Source organism: Pleuronectes platessa, chromosome 1, assembly GCF_947347685.1.
Source record: "Pleuronectes platessa chromosome 1, fPlePla1.1, whole genome shotgun sequence".
In the NCBI taxonomy this organism is placed as follows: domain Eukaryota; kingdom Metazoa; phylum Chordata; class Actinopteri; order Pleuronectiformes; family Pleuronectidae; genus Pleuronectes; species Pleuronectes platessa.
In genome coordinates, this window is record NC_070626.1 from 19241306 (window position 1) to 19259187 (window position 17882).

A 17882-nucleotide genomic window follows, 5' to 3' on the forward strand; every position below is an offset into this window, starting at 1 on the left:
TAGATTTTTATTTGACTTTATTCGCTTGATCATCATTTTCTCCAACCCAAAGACAAGAATACACAGCATAAATTGAAAATATCCCATTTAATAGTTTACAACTTCTCATCTTTAATCATCTTTTCATACTTTCAGTCTGACATTCACACTCACCTTGACTCCATGGAACTGCTGTTCAGCTCAACATGTCAAACTCGACTGGGAAAAAAAAGAAAGAGTGAACCTTACATCTCCACCCTCTCCCCCGACAAATCAGATACCATAATGTTTTACAGTCAGGACAGGCCTGGGTGGGGGAGGGGTAACAAACATTTTGTTTTCAAAATACAATGTTTGCATTGTTTGTTTAAACAGGGAAACTGAACACAGTCGCAATTCAGATGCTCTTCCAAGCCCTTTACACACTGAATTCACCCCCAACAAACAAAATAAAAAATTTAAAAAAAAAGTTTTCCAAATAATCCAAATGATGGATGTGCACTTTCAACACTCTTAAAAACATTAACAGTATTGTGAGCACTAGCTGAACAACATCCTATTGTACATGTTAGTCCTGACCCATGAAGGTGGTGTGACCAATTTGTATCGTTTGAACTTGTCTTGCATTTCAAAAAGAATCTCAGGCCAAGAGTAGAAATGACATTATTTACACTGGTTTTTCACATGCAGCTCAGAAGCTGAAAGTTGAAATTGCAGCCCAAAACAAATCAAGTCCTATCTAGTTAAAAGACATGTCACACACCTCCTCTCAAGCATCACTTCTTCTCTCACACACTCGCACACGCACACACACACGCTTACACACAGTAATATAACTTCAAACGCTGATCACACCGCTGATGGGTATTTGTTTCCGTTTCTTTTCTTCCTTTTAAGTTACACTGTCCAAAGCACTTATGTTGGGTTCATTTCCATTTGTACATTTAAAACGGCATGGATTACAGTTTCATTAGAAAGAACTCAGATCAGATGTGATTAACAGGGGTACATACTGGATGAATAAGACAATACAAACAACACCAACAAAAACATTCAGGAATAGATGTAATGAAAGTTCCTTTCCTATCCTATCAGCCTTCCGTTTTGCACAGCTCCCCCTTGTGGTTATAGCTTGTAGCATAGGCATGTCCCAGGTTTGTTCTGAGCAGCACTCCACAATACAAAACAAAACAAAAAAGGAGAAAAATAATAGCCTTCCTACTACATATCGTGCTAAAATAGTGAGGGCTCAGATTAATCTGATATGATGGGCTACAGCCCCACCATTTATTTTAGCAACAGAGAAGCTGCAGGTGTGTCATGCAGGTGATAGAGGGACAAAAGTAAAGAAAGGAAGTCAAAAGAAAACCCTGCACTGTTCCGACCAAGGAAAGGACACTGCCACTCCCAACATGCATATGTGGAACCACCTAGGACACAAAAAGCGCCACAAGAATCGGCTCTTGTCGTGATAAAACTCAATTCCGATGCGAACACACGGGCCACAATGTGGCAAAGTAAATCACAAGTGAGGATAGAAACATCCGCATGTGGCCTTGAGACACGAGGCTTGGAGGAAGGTGCTACATGCCAGACAAAAAGGCAAGCTTGTAATCAACGAGAAGAGCTGCGTCACCGACGAGGGGCATCGATACACTGATCAATTTGTGGGTAGAAGACAGTTCAAGTGATGTGAATTGTCGAGAGCGCAGGACACTAAAGCGCACACGAGGCCAGAGGGAAGAGTTAGATCCTGGCAAGAAGCCTGCTCCTCTTCAACAGAGGGCACGGACACATGAGGAGTTTGAGGGGCAGGGAAGCAGGAGAAGTAAGGTGCCACTACTGCCGCCGCGCAGCACTGTGCTTAGGTTTCTCAGTAGTACAGTACATTATTCAGACAGATTCAACCCACATCTCAACATCCAAGGGAACCCAGACCAGTAGCCTACCGACGAGATGACACATCTGATCGTGAATGAAGAGTGAAGAATAGCAAATCAAACGAAATCGAGCTCAATTGCATCCTTTTTTAAGATTCTGTTTTGTACATATATGCATACAATTATACTTCCTAGCTAATCTCTTAATTCTTCATGTGGGTTTCATTTATTCCGATCAGATTTGTTTGTTTTACAACTATATACAATGTACAGGCAGCAGATCATATATCTTTTACAATGGGTTATTGATGATACAGGGAAGTCTCAATAGACTGATGTTGACTGGATCGATTTAGACAATATACATTGTGAATATTTTGGAATTTTTAGAAAATGGTATCTAAAAAAAGGATGAAAGACAGTACAAGAGACAAAACTGTAAAAGCCCTCAATATATACAGAAAAAAAGCCAATATAGCATTTGTCAACAGAAAAAAAAAAGTCCTAACTGAAATAATTTCCTCCATATACACATATCATAGCTCAAAAATATTTCCAAAGCTAATAGTCTCTCTGATTTGGTCAAAGAAGTTAGAAGATCGTGAAGCATAGTGAAAATAAGAGTACAGCCTGATTGAACATCTGAGGATCTCAACACAGCATCACGGGGCTGCTCAGCTTGTTCAGTAATGAACGTACAAACTACCAATAGTCTCTCTCTCTCTCGTGCAGCCGCTCCCCTTGATTGCAATTCATGACTCAACAAAGCGGTCACTCTACTGCCACTGACTGTTAACAGAAAGAGAACCTCGTGAGGTATGAGGGCTCCTATCGCCGACAGTGTGGTCAGAATCGGATTTAAAGAAGATGAGAACTAATCCCAACAGAACAACCTGTACCTCACCGTGTGATCCACTCACTTCAATGTTTGATGACGCCTCACTTCAGTAGAATATTTTATACTTTTTTTAAACACACTCTAACCCTCAATATCAGCTTATGAAACGTTTACATCTAGTAGCTGCCGTAGTCTTGAAGATTTTCCTTGTTTTTTAGGACACGTTATTAATAATATCCAATTTGTTTATTTGTAATTCTTCCACACAGTACAAGGGAGAACGATCAGATTTGTGAAGCTGTAATTTAAGTTCTGTCAAATCCGAACTGTGGACATCCGATAATGTCACAGTGAGCGAATTAATATTATCAACTCCTAATGAGATACAGAATTGAGAACGTAAAACTTCTGTGACGAAGTGATACATCTATTCAAATCAATCAGGGACCATTTCTCTCAGATTGAAAACACAATCAGCACACGAGCAAACTTACAAAGCTCATACAGAGCTCCAGAGTTTAGGGGCTTTTATCAGGCTAAGTCAGAAAGGCACATCACTTCGATATCAGGCATAAATAATTAAGTCAAATTACTGCAGAAATAAAAGTTTCACAAAAATAGTGCCAATAAGATGAGCGTCCCCATCAAAGGAGACAGCCATGAAAAAGACGACTTGAGGGAGAGAGGGGGAGAAAAAAAGCATTCAGTGCATGTAACTACATTCATAACAAGCTTCATTTACATGTATGTGCATGGTGACCAAGTTCAACCAGGTTCAATTAATCTGAATGGGTCGAAATTGCAAACTTGACTGTGAGGACAGAGATGCAGTAAAAGGTTTAAACAGAGATCCCCAACACAAATGCAATCAACATGTCTTCAGATCAATTTCAGGCGTGGATTAAATCCATCCCGGCGAGTGAACAGCATCAAACTATGCAAAGCAATTATCCGTTGAATTAAATATACACATCTAGAACTAAAGCTACAGATGAGATGATTTCAGAGAGAGCTGTGTGGACTGAGTATCGTCTCCTAAAACGTCCCGCGGGTGATCAAACCGGGCATCTCGGATCTGTTCATGCTCGTAGCGTCCATCGAGACAACACAAATGTAGACGACTTCCTATAGAAACATAGGATAAAGAGATCTACTACCAGAGAACCCCCTCCGAGCTCGAGTCAAGGTGTGATTGTGATCCTAACAATGCTCAAACATGCTTTAAGCAAATTAATGTAATTCAAAATGTATACAACTCTCTGACAAGTTATATCACTTATGATATGGAGTAAATGACTGAACTCAATAGACCTTTCAAAGAGTCTCTCCGCTGCCATCACAGGACTGAAGGTTCGTAGAAAAAGCCTGAATGCAAAGCCAATCATGAATAATGGAGCAACGTGTTTATTTGAAGTTTAATCATAAATTTAAGTAAATCCAAGGTTATTGCATTGCTTGTAACAGGCAACGCGTTTTCTCTCAACAGTGACTTGAGTGGTAAAGTGTACCACAGTGAATGGTGTACATACTGTATATGTGCTTTTGTGGGTGGTGATGGTGCAGGGACGGGGGGGGTGTTTGTGGAAAAGAGTACGGACTAAGCAAAGAGATCATGGAAACCGATTAGGAAAAAGAGAAGATAAAGTTCATTGATTGATATGTTTCCCCAATTATTCTGGTGATGCCCACAGGGTCTTCGTAACATCCGTATTTTTCTCCTGTGTTAAGATGCTCTGCTGCTTCCCATGCAACTCGAGGGCAGCGGTCTGCATTGTCGTCACAGGGGGATCCATTGGAAGAAAGGAGGGAGGTGAAAGAAAATCGTTTTCATAGTTCCCTTGGTTGGGCTGTTAAGAGCAACGGGCGCAGCTCATCACTGCCAGGACTGAGGGGGGAAATTATTAACCTCAGCCAGGTCTTGCACGGGCGAGCCTTTGAGGGTGTACGTCAGCTTGATCCTCATTCGTAGCTGTTGCTGAAAAGTGGCGAGGACGGTCATGTTTATAAAAAAGTTGAAAATTCTGGCAAATCATTCAAAGTTGAAAATGTTTTCTTTTGTCCTTGGTTTTTCAAAAAGGACAAAAATAACAGATTCAAGACAATTTGTGAAAAAACAAACTCACCTTCTGTGGGTTGAGGACTCTGATGACCTGTGTGACAGATCCCTGGTTGAGTGCTGGGACGATATTACTGCTAGGGGAGAGGAGCTGCAGCTGGAATGTCTGAAAAACAGATATTGGACCGTTTATTAGAGGACATCAATTGAGAAATGGGGTTATTATAGCCGTATAAACCGGAGATGCTCTTATTGATTGGGCGCTGACCACAGATGTTCCCTTCAAATTACTCAATCGCAGTTCTATCGATCAGATAAGACGATTGTATAATTGGTGATGTGGGCAAATGAACAACACTCAATGATTTTGTTGCCTGAAGCGTCATCACAGCCAGATATTGATGGCAAACATTTATGATTTGTTCTGTCGAAACAAACACAGATTTGTGATGTTGTCAAGTCTACAATGTTTTGTGGTTAATAAAGCAATTCGATACTTTATTGGCCACAGGGGCGGCTGTGGATGAGGAGTAGAGCGGTCGTCCTCCAACCTGAAGGTTGGCAGTTCGATCGCCATTCTTCCCTATCTGCATGCCGAAGTGTCCTTGGGCAGGATGCTGAACCCCGAACTGCCCCCCCATAGAACAACAAAGTGCTGCTAATAGATGCACTGTATGAATGGGTGTATGAATGTAAAACTGTACTGTCAAAAGCTTTGATTGGTCATCAAGACTAGAAAAGCGCTATATAAATACAAAACCTTTTACCATTTACAAAGGTTAATGATTAAAGCATCCCCACATAAATTTAGGAATAACCAAACCAGTTAATTATATGGTTTATTTCCACTTGTCGTTATGATCAATGTTTACAGAATTCATGAGGTTATGGAGACATAATCAACTTATCAGTGGCATTAAATGCTATAAAAGCCGCTTCATTTCAGTGAGTGAGTGCCTGCTTACCTTTGGTACTGCAGCCTGAAAAACAAATTCTGTCATATCTGCCTCTGTTGAGTTGGAAGCATGAATGGTGATGACGGCGACGTTTGGATTGGGATTAGCTCTCTCAAATGTGAAGTCTATTTTCAGACCGTTCTTGTTGTACGCCGTCATTGGAGGAATACCTTAGCAGAGATACCAGAGGAGCAGACCATCAATAGGTTTAGATATATAGCTCCTAACAATTCACAGCATGCGTCATGGTAATCCAAGGAATGAAACACAAAATAACTGAACATAATCTTTTAATACACAAGACCAGAAGCACAGACTACTGTTTATCTGGCAGCAGATGGTGAACGAGAGCAACTGACTCTCACCTGCAGCTGCAATGTCATTAAACAGGGGCTGTGAGGAGAGGCCATCCAAGAGGAAAGGAGGTTGGGAGGAGGGCAGAGGGGCAGGGGCTGGACCTGAGGGGGGGGAAGCAACACACCAGGGTTTACAAGGACACACACACACACTATTATAAATCCTACTGTTTCCATGTTTTTCTCCTCTTAAGTTGATTCATAGCTGGTTTGACTTATGCTGTAGAATTTCTCACAAACAGCTTCCAACTTACAATATGTTATTGTTGTTGTCGTCGGGACGCAAGGCCCAAACACATTTGTGCTACACATGGTTTGAATCAATATTCTCAACAGAACAGTCAAATTCAATGCCACTAAAAGTGAGCTCTATGGTGTTGATATTGGAATGATGAATAATGAGGAGCTGCTTCATAGCTGCAAAGTACATTACTATGGACATGTTCAAGCATCTCTGCAAGTCATTTAAATCAATTCCTAGTTGATACGTCACCATGTGTATCAAAAAGTTATCATATGCTCAATGATTATACAAAAAACAGGCAGTTCAAGAGCAGATGCATCACATTCACACAGTGCAAAACACAGGTTTATACCAGGTCCTGGCATTGCTCTAAACAGGGTACTGCAGAGCTGTAAACAGAGTATCCTACCACTTAGCGAGAGGTCACCAAGCAGATCAAGCAGCTCTCCTCCAGCTGAGGCGGGCTTGGTGGGGATTGTGGTCTGGATCACCGGCACCACATCATTACCACCCAGCAAGTCTAATAGATCATTAGCCTGGGGGACAGGGACGACATGAAAACATGACAAATTACTTACAGTGTTCACCACATTAATTAATCATGTAAAATAAAGAATACATTCATTGGTTCCAAAAAGAGATGATGAGCGTGGAAGTTTTAATAGACATGAAGGAGACAAATGCTGTCAGAATATAAATGGCATCAACATAGTCTGTCAGACGATGGATCACTCATTTTATCATCATACAGCATCTTAGCACGAGGCATCGTCTGTCCACTGGAGAGCAAACAAATGATCAGCTTGGTGCAGGTGTATTTCATGAGACAATAAACATTTAAAATATATAACTATTCATTATCAGTATAGATAAATTTAGCTCAACCATCTATTTTCTGCTACTTACTTTAGTCGGATCTTTAAAATTTAAAATAACTAGTACAGTCCACGTTAGGATTTTAGATCTCATTGCGGAAAAAGTATCCTGCTGAATGCTTATCTAGTTAATATATTCAAGGTGTTATTTGTTCATTTTAAAATAATGAAAGCTGTCCTCACCTGGTTGGTTGGCTGGGTGACAGGAGGTGGATGCTTCGGTTCCACACCAGAGGGCTCTGTCTCCCCATTTGTCTGAGCAATCTCTGTGGGGCCATTAGATGCGGATTTCTCCATAATGGGCATTCGCTCGAGCAGAGCTGGCCTATAGTCAAGAAACCAGCACAGAATAAGGAGGGAGGCAGAAAATGCTCCAAACTCAACCATGTGAGGATTTTCCAAAATCTGCTTAATGGAATTATGTGGTTGTGATAGATGTTATGATGGAAGGTAGGATTGCATATTCACCTCATGTGGTCATATTTCTTGAAAAGCGCGTTGTATTCCACAGCTCTCTGCTGGAGCTCCACATCGATGCTACTTCCATATATCGTAACCACCTTCTTGATTCGGCTAAATATTACAGGTTAGCAAAAGAGAGCGGTTTCGGTTAATGAACTTAATCACTTTGGCAGCCAATGTTTACAAAGCTTCAAAGTAAAAGATGAGTCTAAAAGGTTGTTACTGACCTAACACCGCTGAAGCGAGTCGACAGCTTCATGATGGCAGTGAGGGAGTAACCCCGAGTCACAGGTGTGGACATGTTGGACACCAGGAGTCCTTCTAGCACATCCAGAACTTCATCTTCAGAGACCTTGATTCATCAGGAAGAGAAGAAAAACATCACAGATTAAAGGTTTGTATTCAGTTTGGGTGTGTGTGTGTGTGCGGGATCTTTCAAGGTGTACCTGGATGGGTTCCTCCTCTTCACATTGTCCGGATACTAGCAGGTCTCCATACTCTCCTATGCACCAGGAGGCCACCTGCACTAGAGGTTGCTAGAGGACACAGAGTAACTCACGTCAAAAACTGATGAACTGCTCAGCCACCTGGAAACACTGCATTACATAACCAAAATATATGTGTGCTCCATTAATGAAGATGTGCCAAATCTAATGAGAACTGCTCTGACCTGTGAGATGTCATCCAGCAGTGCCTTGTAGAGTCTCTGAACTGTGTAGGCATGCATCTCCACACTGTTGGTGATGAGCTGGATGAGGTTTGGAACAGAATCATCTCGCACATAGCTCCCTGCCTGTGAGGAAGAACAGAGGCCAATCAGAAATGAAAATGAATCCTGAATAAATATTTCAAGATTTGCATTCAAATGAAAGCAAGTGTGGACTAAGGTGTGTCCCCAGATTTGGGGAGAACATTCGTGTTTTGTGGGGTAATACTTATATTGCTGAGAATCCAAATCAAACGGCATTAGAGGTAGGATTGTAATTTAATATACTCACTGTTGTCAGGACTCTCATAATGGTGTCTATGTGCCATCTTTTCGAAGGGGCATACCTGTAAAACAAAGAATACATTCATTGGTCCCAAAAAAGATGATGAGCGTGGAAGTTTAATAAACTCTCGACATCAAGGAGACAAAAGCTGTCAGAATATAAATGGTATCAGCATAGTCTGTCAGACGATGGATCACTCATTTTATCATCATACAGCATTTTAGCACGAGGCATCGTCTGTCCACTGGAGAGCAAACAAATGATCAGTTGGTGCAGGGGTATTTCATTTTGTTCATATAACCTCTAAACAGACCTAACTGATTTTTATTCTACATGTATGTAATTCATGCAGACACAGTTACTCTTAACAGGCTGTATCAACTTTGAACTCTGTGCTGGAAGTGTTAGCAAAGAACAAAAGCTGAGAATCATTTGCAACCTTGCACATGACAGGGTCACACAGAATGTGCTATCATATTACCACAGAGCAGCTGTACAGTTAGTATGTGTAGTGAGGTATGTGTGGCAGGGCCTTACTTCTCGGCAGCTAGAAAGACTCCTGATGCACAGTCTGCTTTGAATTCCGGGTCACAGGAGTCCAGGAAGTAGAGCAGCTCTTTCATCATGCCTCGAATGTTGTTGCCGTTCACCAGGGCAAAGCTCAGCTCCATTGCACGTCTGCAAAGCAATGACAAAAACATCTCAAGGTCAGAAACAAAAAGACTGAATAATAAGACAAGTTAAAATTCAAACCGAAGTGCAGTGAGACAGTCACCTCTTGATGGACACATCCAGATCTTTTAAACAATCCACGATGGTGCTCCGGTGCCTCTGCACTGCATTGTGGTCCGTCTGTACCGTCTTTAGTAGGGAGGTCAATGCTACGTATCTAGGAGAGTGAGTTTAATTACAGGAAGTCAGACTCACATTTTGGAGAACCTCCTGGCAAGGTCAAGTTCTGTGGGTGAATTAATTACCTTATATTTTTGTCATTGTTAAGAAGGAAGCGTCCTAGTATGTTAATGGCCAAGACCTGGAGGAAAAAAGACATTAAGGTCATGAAAGGATATGTCAAACTGCTCATACCAATGCCTGCTCATATGTTCAATTAAATCAAATCAGCTTACCCTCAATCCACTCTCAGACTTGATGTCCATTATGGTCAGCACGGTCTCGTACAGGATTGCGTTGCCTACATTTTTACTCGTCTCAGTGTTTGTTGCAACCTGCAAGTTTAAACACAATTAATTAGTCAGAATGACATTTAATCCATGAGCGTTGAAGTGGAAACAACGACTGAGGGTGCAAGTCTGACCTGTGCGAGAATGTCATTCATTGCTTCACTGGAGTCGTCATCACTCTTGCCTAAAATTCGCAGTAGTCTCAATATCCGCACCTGAGAGAAAATAAACAACTTATTTGACAAATCGGACCCACTAGTGATCCCTATTATGAAAATTCTGACTTCTCTTGCATCATTCCTTGTTTTTTTCTCGTCTGTAGTCACTCTTTTGCTGTTATAGGTGTGCCAACCAACAATTACTGTATACATATATACTGTTTGTAAATTTGACAGTTATCTCACAGTTTAACTTAAATTAAGTTACATCAAGATCAGGATTTATTTTTAGATTTTTTTTACTTCCACAACGGCTGTACAAATCTCTGTCCTGATAGATGATGCTTAATGCTTTCAATTGATCCTCAGGAGTTCTGACTGCTCTTGGTATGGTAAGCATCAGGATAAACTGGGCTCTACATGTTAAGCATAGATAGCTAACTGGAAGAAAGAGGGAGACTTACCTGCAGGAAAGGGTCGCTTATGCCTGACACATCATGCTCAGGAGAATATCCAGACATGATCAGGTTCTTCAGGATTCTCACCAACTGTGGAACCAGCTACAGAGAGATCAACAACACAAGACAAAAGACGAGGTGTCACAATATTTGCGTGAATCTCACCTCAACTTTTCAAGCTAATAATTATGCATTCACAAAGGAAGCCATTTAAACTACTGTCAAGTGCAAGGGGTTAAAATATTTGTTTATTGAAGTAGATCGATATGGATTAAAACTCAAGATGATTTCAAATTGTTGGGGTAGTAAAAATTAAAGCCTCTTTCGTATAATTATATTGGGTTAGAATATTTGGCTAAGAAAGGAAAATCTAGACACCCTCTTATTTTATAAATGAACATGGCTAAATAAAAGTATTGAAACCTAGAATTTAATTCAGTTCAAAAAAATACTTTGATGTATTAAAAACATCTTCCTTTCCTATGCAACAGCAAATCTCAAGATTTGAGAGGTCTAAGATGTTTTCAGTTTTTTTGTTACAGGATATGTAGATACAAAATGAATATGAATCTTTTACTCTGCCGTGGGTGTGAGGACAAACTTGCATCCCGAAACGCCAGATTCTCCACGTATTAACTAAACAAAAAATGTATAAAGTAAACTCTGTATAACCTGTCAAACTCTTAACTTTTGCTCAAGACAGATAAACACCTCTTTAAAGTTAGTTATAAAGAGCTTAAACGGTTAATGACAGGACCCATAAGCCACTCCCTTACGATGACACAGATACAGTGAAGATCACCTGGTCTTAGTGACAACGTCCTGTGCAATTACGTGAAAACACACCCACCCAAATGCTTCTAAGTAGATCAAATGAGTTGTATATATTTACACTGAAAACAATAGTGAAAAATGTATCTGACAAATGGACCAAAAAACGAATTTGTACAATTCAAAAACACTGACATAGTAATGATCACTGTGCAAGTTAAAGAAATCAAATTGTATATCAAACACAAGATGACATTACTCAACACAAATTTGGTTACGGCTGAGGTGACTGTGAAGAGTGATTACTATTTACAGCATGCACCAGCTATGAGATCAGAATGTACTCTTACCTTCTCATTCTAACACAATGCAGGAATTGTAACAAAGACAAATGACAGAAAAAATATGAGGTAGATGTTAGGGAGGGGAAACTGGAAATCATTCACTTTCAGAGAGCTCAGAAATTAATGTTTAGATAATGAGCATGAGGAGTGGTGCTCCTGGCACAGTATTTGTCACACCTAGAGGAGGAAGAGGTACAGCAGTGTTTGAAATACATGAGGAAAAGACAGAGGTAGGAGATATAAGATTGAGACATACTTTGAATGTAGAGGAAACCTGTAGCACAATCTAAACCTCAAAGTTCGACTAGCTTAGCGATATCAAAAAGAAATGTGTACGCAAAGGGAGAATGAAATGTGACATGAGCTAACGACAAATGCGGAAGAAATTCCTGAGGAAATTTAGAGAGTAGTATCCATCTGTACCTTTCTGAAGTGGGACAGCATGTCAGGACTTCTTTCACACATTTCAGTGAGGAGGACAACTGATGTATGGAGAACGCCTGAGGGAACATACACAGGAAAGGTTATGTGTTTTGAACGAATATGTTGACAAGAGTTCAGTTCAGGATATTCAAAACTAAAAATGTAAAAAAGAGAATGTATAGCCAATATAACCAGATATAATGTTAGAGATATGAATTATAAAGAGGAACAGCCTGAGTAGGAGACAAGTTAAAAAAGTTCCTGGACTAAGTTTTAAAACTTGTCATAGCTGAAACACATCATTGGGATTTTACAACTCTAAACAATGTCATAGTCAAATTATATCCTCTGTATTGACATTTGCAAGGTTAACCGCAGAATTAACCTCATGTTATTGAGTAATCTTATAGGAATGTGTACTTGTCTGCATCTGATTGGTCAACACAGTGAACGTGGAATGCGGTTTCTTTCAGAGCACGTGCCAGCAAATGCTTTATGTAACTCTGCCATCACGCCCAAAGCAACATATATTTTAGACACGTCATAGTAGAAAAGGCACATGCCCTAGTATGATGATTGAAGCTGCTTCAGGCTCTTGGTCATAAAAACTCTTGCGTACCAACTGACTGTCACATGTCATTACTGGACCATTTAAACTGAACAGCCATTGCTAATGTTATCTCTGATACCTGTGCTTTCCTTATATGACAAGAAAAAATGTAAGCTATGCAGCGGTCTCATAGAAATAAATGAATGTGCTGTGTTATTGCCACGTAGGCCACTGACATAACAGATATCAAATATTAAACTTTCTTAGTTGTTTTTTGTAACAACCATATATTCTGTATGACAGACAAGTTAAATATCTGTAATGTTGTTTTTAAAATGTTTTACATACATTGCAAAACATATGTGCAAGTACGCAGGCTTTGCTTTTGTAGTACTTAGTACCAATAGAGGCTGACCAATCACAAAGAAGTCTAAGTCAGATGTCAACAATTATGATGAACTAGCATACATATGATTAACCATAGAGGGCAGCAGGTGACAGCCTCATAAATCTGTGCAGATTGATCATTTCCTAGTGACCTGAAGGTTGAAAACACATCTGTGGGATTGGAGTGAAAGCAGTGGTGGGTGAATTCTGAAGCTACGTGATGCATTCATAAGGTGGTCATATTTTTTAACTATGTTGAAACTCTAACGTTATAATAATGTTTTCTATTTTTAAAATCACTCAGTGAGCAGGTTGGTCGCTGAGTACATATTAGTGGATGTTACGACCATGTCACACCATCCTAAATTTACACTTTATTCAATGACGTTTACTGAAGGACAGCCATGAACCGCTTCTGTATATTTTTTGATTATCTATTTTTAAGCAAACATTAATGCATTGCCACACAATGTCAGAGAAGGGCAAGTTATTTCAGCACAACAGCAAACTCTTCTTGCAGCATATCTCCCCTAGGTGGGGGACACACACACCCCGAATACTTTATGACAGTCTCATTAATTCTGCTCTCCTCTGCAAAGGACACCACCAAAAGGACACGAGCTGTCCAGCTGTTATGAGCGAGGCACTGGGAGTGGCAGTAAATAGGACAAAGTCTACATTTTGCGTAGTAGAACGAGCACATGAGGCTGAGACGGGGACCTGACAAACTGTTTACACTCACCATGATTCTTCTCGCTCAACAGGTTTTTTGTGGCTGGAAGGAACATTTCCATGAGTTCTGGAACCTTCCTGATGACATGAACTGCACACAACGCTGCCTGTCAAATATTTACACATGAGAAAATCCATGAAGAAAAGTTCTGATCTTCAACACTATAATGTACTTCATGCCTACATTTTCTATGACATTGCATTCATGTAAAAACATAAACATGACAACAGTGAGGCTTACTTTTTTCCTCAAGTAGGAGTTAGATGTTTTGAGCAGCTTCTCTACCTCCCCTGCCAGGTCACGACACATTTCTGAGGAACCCATGCAGCCCAATGTGCACAAGGCTAGACCCTGTACATACTGTGTGCTGTGATTTAAGTCACTGGTGTGGGAGAAGAGAGTTGAATCAGCCACGGAAACAGACAAAAGTGCATACAAAAATACTCAGGGATATATGAATTCAGTGAAAAGAAGTTAAAACAAGTTGGGGTGGTGCCCAAATAGACATCAACTTAGAGCACAAGTCATAAATCAATCATAAACAAATCGTTGTGCCTGTCAAATGCAAATAAGCAACCACTTAAAAGCTGAATTTTAAATTTATTAACTGGAAATCTTCCACTTACTTCTTAATGCAATTTGTCATTAGTAGGTGGACGTCCTGCCTCTCATCCAACAGCAGCATAGCTCCCAAATAACCTATCCGTTTGTCAGTGAACTTCTGGGATGCGATCAGCTTCAGGCACTCCAGCTGGAAAACCGATTCATCATGTCACAACACTACCCAGGCTATAAGCTATGTTCCGATAATGTCACTGGAAATCTAAAAAAGACCTGTCCTGCCATCGCTAAACATACCTGCCCAAAGTGTGCTGGGTAGCCCAACATGTGCATATAAAGTAGCTTGGCCACATTTCTGCAACGGTATGTATTGTCTTCCTCTCTAAAGGACGAGCGGATAGCAGCACACTCTTTCTGGATCATCTCACGCTCCTCGGCCTGGGTCCGTGCTGTCCGGATGGTCCGGATTAGCTCCCGAAGTCTAATCGGAGCTGGCATTCTCTGGAAAACATGAAGAAGAGAAACAGGTTGGCACACATTGCCTCAGAATGGGACAGAGACCAGACCACACCAAAACAGAACAGCTAAATGTGGAATGGAGAAAAAGGAAAAGAGTCACACACATAAGCATGGGCTCAGCAGTATGGTAACGAGAAGGAAATAAATTTGAATGCTGGCCACCTGTTTAAGAGCCGGTTCTCTAATAGTACTGATGTGCACGGGTGGATGAGGTGAAGGTGAAGCTTTAAACAACAGGTGGAGGTTTATATAGAAAATAAGCAAATGCTTAGTCATAAGAAGAACTTATTGGGAAACAAATGTCTCAATCAAGATGAATAAACTCTTTCGTGGAGAATGACAAGTGTGCGGTTGTGTGAAAGTGTATATATTGAGCTATTAATAAGTTCTAATGGACAAGCAAATACAACTTACGAGGAGATAAAACAGTTCATTACAACAAGACAGAACTTAATAAAAGTCAGTGTTTTATGACAAAAACATTTAAGTTGTTATTGAATCAACAGGATGATAGGTCAGCTCCTTGGATGCGTTATGATATCTCTTCAATTCCATTGTGTATCAACTTGTTCAGGGTCTTAAACAACTTCACCATATCATAAAATGTTGTTCGACAACTCCAATAAGTATGAAAGCAAGTTGGTTTTTCAATAAGTGGGACTGAATCAGTCTGGTGGTTAGAGCAGATTTGAGGAGTGACAATGAGAAAATGTATGATCTACTTGAATTAGCAATGAAATTTTCCCAAAAGGGATGTGAATATTACTCCTATAAAACTGGAGGGTTATTAATGTTGGCTTCTCTATGAGAAGGGGACACATTTTTGTCTCCCATCTCCTGGAGCCTTTTATCTGGTAACATGCAGCACATAATTAAGCTGCTCCAGCAACAGAAACAATGGTTACTACTTGTCAACAGATCTATTTTCTCCAAATAAGAACTGAAAGGGATGATAGACAGAGAAAATACATTTCGACAGAGTAGGGACCTTAAAAATCGAATGGGTGAACTAGTGGATGTTATTGCCGATAGACAACTGTTCTCATAAATAATGCAATTCTTCTCTTCTCTAAATGTGAGCATGCACTCATTAAATCATGTCTACAACTTTAACTGCCCAGACAGGCTGTCCAAGGTTTTTACAATTCAGGGAAGGTAGAGGATTCAAATGATCCTGGACAATTACTTCTCCACAGGAAAAAGTGTTGTTATTCTGACGTAGGCTGCCTTTGCCGATATATTTTTTTTGTAGTCGAGTTAAAATTTATCCCTTCGGCTAGATCGCTGTCATGCTAAGAGGAATAACTCTCAAAGTAGGGTATTAGATGCGTTAGCTTACTGATTTTCCTCCTGGGATTTTCACTGACACTCACAGGAGTTGCTATAGTGTACCACCCAAACCATCTCGTCTTGAGGCTCTGTTTAACTTTTATTTGTTTTAAAAAAATGTTGCTGACCGTTATATTGCTACTATTGTTATCACTAGATATTTTCTATAAGACGCCTGGAGATCTTACAAGGTCTTGAGCTGGCTAATTGCCAAAGCACTTTACACGGAGAGTCAACTCCAGCTCCTGTCCCCGCATGACACTAACTCTGATAATTGACTGTGCATTTTTAGATGACTGCAAAGAACAAGCCTTATTAACCATAGGAGCTTTAATTCTCCTTTCAGCATACCTAGTTGCCTTGTTTTAAGCCTGCATAACTGTGCAAGTTTTTACCAGGATATTCAGTGGAAAAGCTCACTGCTTACTTTTTAATCATTAACAATCACTGACGAGATCAAGTGAAATCATTTGAAACGCTGCCAATCTACTGAGGGAAATAAGTATTCAGATATACAGAGAATGAGGACATCCTTTGTTGAATGAAGTGGTGGTTTGTAGAGACTGTGAGAATTCACGGTCATTAACGGAATAGTTTTCAGCGTGGCCTGGGTGCTCGGGCAAGGCTACAATTTAATAAAGCCAGAGATCTACTGTCTGTCTTAACACCATTTAAATTACCTGAGCTGAATGGACCTAGTGTTGGGCTCCATGAAAAATGGCTCCCCGTCTCTTGCTGTGCTTATAATCAAATGTGTTCACATTCAAGAAAGTTAATCCGGCCTCTGCCAACTTTAATTAAATAACAGTTCCTTGTTCTTTCAGTCGCAGTATAACTGCACATTCATCTTCAATCAAAAAATGTTGTTACTATCTATAAGAGGTATTAGTTTGTATTAATATTTATGAAAGTAGAAGTGTCTTTAGCTTAAAATATAAAACTAACATAAAGGGGGGGCCCACAAAGTAGGTAGGTTGTAAAGGCCGTGGGATGGGGAGATGTGAGTTTATTTAATAGTTGGGCAGCAGCAGTGTAGGGTTCCAGCTTGGCATCAGCAGACAAATTCACATTAGCAAATGGATCTGGAAGTTCTCGATGGATTTTTTCAAGCAGCATTGTCAAGGTTCAGACCAAAACGCCATTGGACCTATTAAGGCAACATAAGATTTGATGTAACATATAAACAAAATTGTAACGGAAATTGCGGTACTGTTCTGTCAATTCATCAAACCCCACATGTCTCTGGAAGGATGGGAATCTGTATGAACTGCAGGGGGGAAGGGACAGGACCTATCTACGAGAGTAAATAAACGGAGTTTCCTGATTGGTCTGGTTTCCAGGCAAGTGGGCTTTAAGGTCTACTTTACTACAAAGACAAAAAGGGGACCATTATAATCACGGATAAAGGGAGTGACCACACACATGAGTCACTCAGCTATTACAGATTGCGACATAAATTAAAAATTAAAAAATGAATGAAGTGAATACATAAATAAAAACATTGAGTGAGAAGGAAACTGTAATGAAACACACCTCAACAGGCAAAGTACAATCATACGCAACAATTTATGAGAGATCAAAGTAATAACAACGTTTCCATAATAGCCATGACACAAACTTACAATGAGGAAATATGGATGCATTTGGAAACATGATCTAATATCAACAACACAACTTTCCTATATAGGCCTACTTTGCATGTATTCTGAAATGTTCAAAACAAGCTTTTCCTCTCATGAGATTTGGAGAGCCAGTCGAGAAAAGCTTTCAGAGCCTGACAACCAGCAACAAGCAAAGAGCTTTTACCACAGGGAGCATTCAACCTGTTGA

At 40.1% G+C, this 17882-nt stretch overlaps 1 protein-coding gene across 2 annotated transcripts in view; it reads right to left on the reverse strand.

Moving 5' to 3' along the window:
• The window catches only part of ap1g1 (adaptor related protein complex 1 subunit gamma 1), a 20777-nt gene continuing 2895 nt past the window's right edge, over positions 1 to 17882 (reverse strand). Inside the window, exons 2-23 of one of the 2 annotated variants that reach the window (XM_053426228.1) lie at positions 14502 to 14705; positions 14270 to 14394; positions 13884 to 14025; positions 13653 to 13749; positions 11974 to 12050; positions 10442 to 10537; positions 9954 to 10034; positions 9766 to 9864; positions 9616 to 9671; positions 9414 to 9527; positions 9176 to 9316; positions 8645 to 8699; positions 8317 to 8439; positions 8093 to 8182; positions 7874 to 7998; positions 7653 to 7757; positions 7368 to 7509; positions 6719 to 6845; positions 6075 to 6167; positions 5719 to 5879; positions 4821 to 4919; positions 1 to 4666 (exon numbers count right to left, since the gene is read on the reverse strand). In XM_053426228.1, coding sequence (XP_053282203.1) covers positions 4571 to 4666; positions 4821 to 4919; positions 5719 to 5879; positions 6075 to 6167; positions 6719 to 6845; positions 7368 to 7509; positions 7653 to 7757; positions 7874 to 7998; positions 8093 to 8182; positions 8317 to 8439; positions 8645 to 8699; positions 9176 to 9316; positions 9414 to 9527; positions 9616 to 9671; positions 9766 to 9864; positions 9954 to 10034; positions 10442 to 10537; positions 11974 to 12050; positions 13653 to 13749; positions 13884 to 14025; positions 14270 to 14394; positions 14502 to 14702 — 2445 coding nt within the window. In that variant the 5' untranslated portion in view covers positions 14703 to 14705 and the 3' untranslated portion in view covers positions 1 to 4570. Of the gene's footprint in view, positions 4673 to 4820; positions 4920 to 5718; positions 5880 to 6074; positions 6168 to 6718; positions 6846 to 7367; positions 7510 to 7652; positions 7758 to 7873; positions 7999 to 8092; positions 8183 to 8316; positions 8440 to 8644; positions 8700 to 9175; positions 9317 to 9413; positions 9528 to 9615; positions 9672 to 9765; positions 9865 to 9953; positions 10035 to 10441; positions 10538 to 11973; positions 12051 to 13652; positions 13750 to 13883; positions 14026 to 14269; positions 14395 to 14501; positions 14706 to 17882 lie in introns of both variants that reach the window. The other variant, XM_053426220.1, reaches the window with a different exon arrangement.